This window comes from Amblyomma mixtum, chromosome 9 (assembly GCF_055824585.1).
Source record: "Amblyomma mixtum isolate Tamu chromosome 9, ASM5582458v1, whole genome shotgun sequence".
Classification (NCBI taxonomy): domain Eukaryota; kingdom Metazoa; phylum Arthropoda; class Arachnida; order Ixodida; family Ixodidae; genus Amblyomma; species Amblyomma mixtum.
The window spans coordinates 69,623,973-69,631,054 of record NC_143020.1 but is presented as its reverse complement, the minus strand read 5'-3'; the positions used below and the strand labels follow the sequence as shown (position 1 = coordinate 69,631,054).

General features: G+C 45.8%; 1 protein-coding gene across 1 annotated transcript; it reads left to right on the top strand.

Moving 5' to 3' along the window:
• The first annotated feature begins 1,444 nt into the window (after positions 1–1,444).
• On the top strand, positions 1,445–6,751 carry LOC149329584 (uncharacterized). Its single transcript, XM_089558900.1, has 2 exons — positions 1,445–1,735; positions 5,484–6,751. Exons 1-2 carry the CDS (start codon positions 1,448–1,450, stop codon positions 6,597–6,599), a joined length of 1,404 nt encoding a protein of 467 aa, XP_089415026.1. The 5' UTR covers positions 1,445–1,447; the 3' UTR covers positions 6,600–6,751.
• Positions 6,752–7,082: the final 331 nt, after the last annotated feature.

The window sequence follows — 7,082 nt, the reverse complement described above, 5'->3', positions numbered from 1 at the left end:
CTCTTTGAGCGGAATGCAGCTAGCTCCTCTAGAAAATCTACAGCTAGTTGTGAACGGCAATTTCGGCTGGTGAATTGGCTCTTCTCCTGGTTAAGCTACTCAGTCGAGCTCTTCCTTGTCTCGGTAGTTCTTGCAAGGTCGTTATGATTAGTTTTGACAGCAATAGTTGTTAGGTCGCAGATTGTCCTCTCGGTAAAAATTTCGCGAAAGTTAGAGGTAATGATTGCCGACCGCCTCATTAGAAATGTATTGTTATGTTGTACAATTTCAAGCAGTACTTTGTCAAATTAGGCGGAAGCGGCCTTATGTACCGACGGACGAAACAAAGGCGCAGAAGCTTTGCCGTCGCTTTCGACTGGCCCTTGTTTCCCAGACCTAGGTCAACCGTAGGCGTTATCACAATGCACCAATAAAGTTTTCTGTCTGTCTTCCCTTGCGTGGTGCTCGTCTTGTTCTTGGTGAAATGATCAGGAAATGGCGCTTTGACCCCACCTCGTATAGACGAAGACACTGTCTGTAAATTGGCCGCAGATGCTCTTGCGCCATAAAACCATCATCATCATCATCGTCGTTAAAATAAGCCAAAAAACACCAAGCAGTGCCAGGTGTGTGAAAGCTGACGTAGGTCATTTGAAGACTTTGCATGTGCCCACGACATTATAACGTGTCGGTGACAACGTACACAAATTTATCACCTGAAATATTTTGTTATCCACACTGATAGAATTCTGGGTCGCAGCTTGCACCGCACAATTTTGATTTTGACATCAATTTCACAAGGTACATACTAGATGTGTGCAAATCTTTTATTTTTCTTAAATACCACCGGAATGCCAGAAGGATTTATTGCTCTTAATATTCTGATCTAAGACTCGGTTTTTAAGTCATGCCTTGGTGGCGAACACTGTAGCAATCCGATCATACCACTACTCTTTCAACATATGTATATTGGGACAGTTCTGAACGGAAAGTTTGTCCTTTCGCTGGCATCGAAATTCCTGCATGGACGAGATGCAAACCGCGAAAATCAAACCCGCGCACCTCGGCGGCAAAGTTGCAACCACGAAATATTACTAATCATTGTCACAACGCCATGTCCCATCAGCGCCAACTGCAATACAGATCGAGCATCTTCATGTTGTAATATGTTGCAAAATTTTATTTCCGATATTAGTCAGGGAACAGAAATTTGTTACTCGATTGACCCCTTCCGAAAGAAAGCCGCCTGAGTAAAAGGTAAGTATAAAGGATGTTGTGGATGCAGCTCGAGAGATAACGAACGCCAATCCGGCGCAGCAGGCGATACGTTCCGCAAGAGGCAGCGGATACCGCTCTGCTAGTTGCCCCAGCGACCGCCTACAAAACAAAATAGATAAGAGCCTGCACGGCGAGGGCGAAAAAATTGCAGTTTTTCAGGCGGCGGGGCAGCGAGCGCACGCGAAGAGTGATGCCTCCTGCCACTACCCAATATACGCTCGTCGGCTTCAGCCCGGACCTCGACTGGAGGCCTCTGAGTTTCGTGAAGACCATTCCGGCGAACAGGGTGTGCAGTGCTTGCGGACTGGTGCGCAAGAGGACCGCGTTGCTGCCCTGCATGCACGTGCTGTGCGACTCGTGCTACGAGCAATGCGCCCAGGAAGAGATGCACATCTGTCCGCTCGATGGCTACGAGTGGCACGACGAAGAGGACGTCGACTGGAGGGACTTTCCTCTAGATGAGTTGCAGAGACGAGAGGTTAGTCACGGAACTTACGCCCTTCTTTTTATCTTGTACTATCGTTCCCTGTTTATATCTGGCATGAAAAAAGTATCATAATGTTTGCTAAAGAAGTAGGAGTGCCACACGCGGGACAAGAAATAGGCAGACGGAACCACTCGCTCTGACTGCTTACCTAAAAGTTTCGCTCCATTTTTGTACAGCGCAGTATTGCGGTGTGCCATGGTAGCGCATTCTTTCGTCTGTTATTTTCTTCTCCGGTGTGCTCCGCTTTGAATTCCCGAGAGTACTTGCCTTAACTCCCGATGTCCACGTCAAAATGCATCCATGCAATGAATAGAAACCAGCCCCCGACAGGAGAGTTTGCGGGATCATTCAAGCGAGGACACCGCGGAACGATTTATGTGTATCCTAACATTAACACGGCCCGCACCAAGACACCGTATGGAAATCTTTACCACGCAAAATGTGTTCCGTGATCTTTAATTCGGGATCGTCACTCCAGAAGTTAACCTTTGTTTTTCATTTTCAGGCAAAACAATCAAGTTATTTGCCTTATTTGCCAATTTCGCTTTCATTTTATTCTTTCTGCAAGCTCCGTTTTTCGTTCAGTGCGTTGCTCTTTTCTTTTCTTTGAAGTTTTGCGGGGAATACGTGTTGCGGACAAAAAAATACTGCCACATCATGCAGTAAGCGAGCAGCGATAACCACTCGCAGTCGCGTGTGCTTTCGCTGTCCGATGACGACGGCACCAATGGTGACGGGGGTTATGGGTGCATGTGGGAAGAGCCGGGCAGAGGAGACTATTTGAAGGAGCAGCTTTCACCGCTTCGCCTAATCTCGCTGATTTCGCCGCTGTGTGCGGCGATGAGGCGGTGTTGAACTGGCTTTTCGACAGTGCCCGATACAGTTAAATATGACTGGCTTAACTTGCATGGCGCTGTGGAAATGGTTGAAAGAATGCTGCTCTCATTTGCTGATTACTTTGTACGCTGAATAGATAGGATATACTGTAGAAGCCGTACTACAGAGCCTCAGAGAATACTCGGACGTCTCGAAGCTTTGAAGGAAAGGACACGTCATCATCATCATCAGCCTGACTACACCCACTGCAGGGCAAATGGCTCTCCCATGTCTCTCCGATTAACCCTGTCCTTTGCCAGTGGCGGCCATCGTATCACCGCCAACTTCTTAATCTCATTAGCCCACCTAACTGTTACGTTTGCCTTCTCTTGGAATCCACTCCGTTACCGTTAAGGTCCCTTAAGGTTATCTTGCCATCGCATCACATGCCCTGCCCAAGCCCGTTTCTTCCTCTTGATTTCAACTAGGATATGATTAACCCGCGTTTGTTCCTTCACCCACTCCGCCCTCTTCCGATATCTTAACGTCACGTCACAGGGACAGGTATTTCTGCAATATTTAAGGCACTGTAAGGTATGGACCGAGTTTCGCCGAACACGCTCGCAATCTTTCTGGTTCTGCGAGTTTGTGAGCGATCAAAAGTGTGTGAAAAAAAAGTATTTAGGAGTTAAAGGTGATAATTGTGCGTAATATTTTTCCTTACGTCGCGCTAAAAGACAAAAATAAAAGCTATGGTTATGATCCTTCTAATCCGCGAAGGTCCGAGAGGTACCCAAGCAGCGCAGGTAATTGACCCAATAATAGAAATGTATTGAAAAAGGGTTCGGTCCTACAGAGATCCAGAACGAAACCATCCATTTCCAATATTGGGCCGATTGATTATGCTGTTGGGTATAGTTTTATGCTGTGCCTCAATTGACAGCCACAGCCCGCTACTCTGAACGTTTGTAATGCTAGATGAGGTAAAAAAAACATGGACAACAAGCCCATTCAGTCAGGTGCGCTGACGACTAGAGGGTAAAAAAGTCCCTATTTCTGCTTTTTCGCGACGAATAGACCCCTCTGTTTCCATCTTTCTGCTGTCGTGGTCCACCGCAATGCAGTACTGTATGCAGTAGAGTGCACCTTTTTCGTAAGAAATCAAAGCGACTGGGTAAGCGTGTTGCCGCTATATTCGCAAGCACGTTTTTGAATCATATCTCAGTTGTCTTTCAAGAGCAACTGCCATTGCAGCTGAATTATTTCTCTAACAGAGGGAATGATTTCGGTCCCGATCGAAGGCACATAAACAAAACGGATTAAGCCACGATATTTTTGCCTACGGGCTTACAACACACATCTGTAGCAGGGTTGCTCAAATAGTTTGAATTCATTAATGCTTCAAAAGATGAAAATCTTTTCTTTTCCCTTTTCGTGTATCGTATCCCGTGATCAACACATAATACATTTAGGAGGTAATGTGATTGTCGAAGTTTACTTTTCAGAACCTTACCATATAAACCGTTGTTTTCTACTCGTCATAATGAATTGACGTCTGGTGATCAAGTACGGTTGTAGGTTTACATGAAATAAAAGGCAATCAGTCATTCCGTCATGCGGTAGGAACCTCGTCGTTGCGTTTCTCTGACTGATGTTCCAAGAAGCGTAGGTGTTTTCTTAAGCTGTCTTCTTGGTCTACCACCTTTTTAACGCTTTCTACCCGGCTTACCTGGACAGCACGGTATCTCATGATCCCACCTGTGCGACCATATATACAGCGCGCACATACAAGGCTGGGCCCATGCTATGAATTGGCGAACACCTAATTTCCTGTGTCATATCTGTGCCACATTTACTAATCCTTCCAAGTCCACCTCAAGAACAATGTTCCTCCTCGCGCATATGTACCCACTATTAAACAATTTGCTCAATACGTGCTCTGTGTAGAATGTAGGCTTCAAATTGCATCGGTACTCTCCTGATGTTGAGGTCTGTTTGAGCCTGCATTTCTATCCAGGTTAAGCGGCAGGCTCCCACAGAAGAATAGGCTTTATCTTCGCGATAAGCTTTGTTTCTTACCTGTAACTTTTTTGTTTCCTGCCGAGAGCAGGCGGACCACATGGATATCCTGTACTAGGATTTACGCTGCTGTGTATGCACGGTGCGCAATGTGTCATCATCAAACTAGTCTGGGCTTATAGATACGTGGGTGATATTGTTACGCAGGTCGATGTTCTATTGTAATTCAGGTCTCTCTGTGGACAGACGGACAAAATTACCGCAGTTTAATCGTTGCTGCCCATTGCATTGGAGTACTGCAGGAAATGCAGCGAGGCATTTGCATGTGCAGTAAGGTACATTTTCATGGCGCTAGTTCTCCGAGGGCTCCCATGGAGGGGAGTGTATTATTGGAGGAAATCGTCCTAGTCCAAAATTCTTTTCTCTTCTTATTCGAAGCTCACAAAGATATCGAAAAAACCAAGCCTTCTCTGAACGCTGCCATATATGCAGTATGCGCGCAAATAGAAATAGATCGTGTCTACTGTTGTTCGCTACTGCTATTTACTGCTATGTACGTCAGTCGCCAGGCAGAAGGAGCTATTTCAGGGCGCATAGGGAGGACTAAAATTGTGATATAGGGGACAGGAGTGTGTAAATATAACACTATAATTTAGTTCATACATGACACTGCTAGGAGTCGGATTGAGTGGACGCGTAGAAGGGAAAAGCGCAACCATGCCTTTGAACTTCATGTGTGGCAGCTATAAAGTTGCAGATTTTGAAGAGGAAAACTTAAAGACCCTACTGCCCTTGCGCTCAACCAAGCGCTGACGTGAAATCGCGAGGGGAATTAACAAAAATAAAAGGCGATCGTTGGAGAGGTAATAGTCATTTGAATGAATATACTATTTTTGCTTTGCAGGTCAAGTGCTGGAATGCCGAAAGTGGCTGCCAGCATGTGATGGCTGCTTCCATGGTCGCCCACCATTTCCAGCGGGAATGTGTGCACCATTCTACTCGCTGCCCGAAGTGTTCAAACAGCGTCCTCTGCAGCGAAGTGTGCGCCCACCTCAGGTCGGGAACTTGCGGCTCGATGACTAACGCCTCGTTGGAAACCCAAAGCAACTGCGACTCCAAGGATGGAAATGCGTCTATTGCTACTTTAAGCCAAGCATTTCAGAAGCAGGCGGATGAAATCAAGGGCTGTCTTGAAAGAATCACTGTTGATAATAGCGCACATGGTGACAGGTTGAACGAAATTTCTCATGATATCAACACATTCAAAGAAGCTGTAAGGCAAGAACTGAGAGCTGCAGTTCAAAATCCTCAAAACTTGAATGAAACCTTGCGTGAAATCTTAGCGTCAAACGCGGAAATCAAAGAATGTTTGACCACACGCAGCGACGCCATAAACAATCTCTCCGCAGGGATGGACCGATTGGAAAATGTTCTGACATATCAGTTGGGTAATATGACAACGGAAACTGCAGGAATTATTTCTCAAATCACAGCTGCCCTGGAACAAGCCAAAACAGAAGGGAGGGAGAGTGGTCAGAAGACGTTGGAGCGCATGACAAAAGTGCATACACTTGCTCAGCTGGAAGCAACGCGGTGCGAGTTTTTTGTACAGGGTGTGAAATCCCTCGTAGAGAAAGTGCTGAAGGAAGGCACTGCTTGGTATTACAACGAGAGGGTGTACTTGCGTGGTTACTGCATATCACCCGGCCTATATTTCAACAAAACAGGCGACTCGGTCACTATGCATATTTTATTAAAGCTGCACAAAGGCGACCTGGACGACATTGTTCTGTGGCCATTCGAGAAAAGAATCAAGCTGAGCGTCGTACACCCGCAGGGAGGCGCCGAACGTGAGGTCGAGGATAAAACAACACGTTCTTGGAAGAACTACGAAAAGCCCGAATCTTCGAGCAATTTTGGCGTTTATCTCCTGAAGACGTCGTTCGTCCTAGCGGACCTCCTGAATGACGGCTTTGTTGAAGACGACAAGCTTCGAGTCAAGTGGGAGCTCCTGCCTTGAGTTTCTCTTCCAACGGCACAGGGACAAGGAACTGGCGCCTGTACATGGCAGGAATAAACTTTTTTTATCTTCATATTAAAATCAGATTTGAAAAAAGCTTCGTGGCCTCTGCAATATTTAGCATTTTGTTTCAAAATAAATTTGCAGTTTAAATGCCAGTTATTTAGGTTTGTATTCGACGTCATTCGTGTTTCGTACTTCATAATACTGCCTTTAAGCGTCTTATAATCTACGTTGTGATTCGCTAAATTTAAGATCTACTATTCTGCTCTGCCTGTCTAACTGATTGATTATGGTTTGCCCCTCATCTCCTGAATTACTTATCAATGTAACGTCATTAGCAAATCGCTTATCGCTAAGGTATTCTCCTTTATCTCTGATCCCCAGCTGTTCTTAATCTAAGCTTCGGAATCTCCTGTAAACAGGCGGTGAACAGCACTGGAGAGATCACATGCCAGGGCCTGACACCATCCCTTATTGGAA

Coding starts and splice junctions, on each gene's coding strand:
- LOC149329584 (XM_089558900.1), top strand. CDS start 1,448: ATGCCTCCTGCCACTACCCAATATACGCTCGTCGGCTTCAGCCCGGAC. Junction 1,736..5,483: donor ATGAGTTGCAGAGACGAGAG/GTTAGTCACGGA, acceptor TTTGCTTTGCAG/GTCAAGTGCTGGAATGCCGA.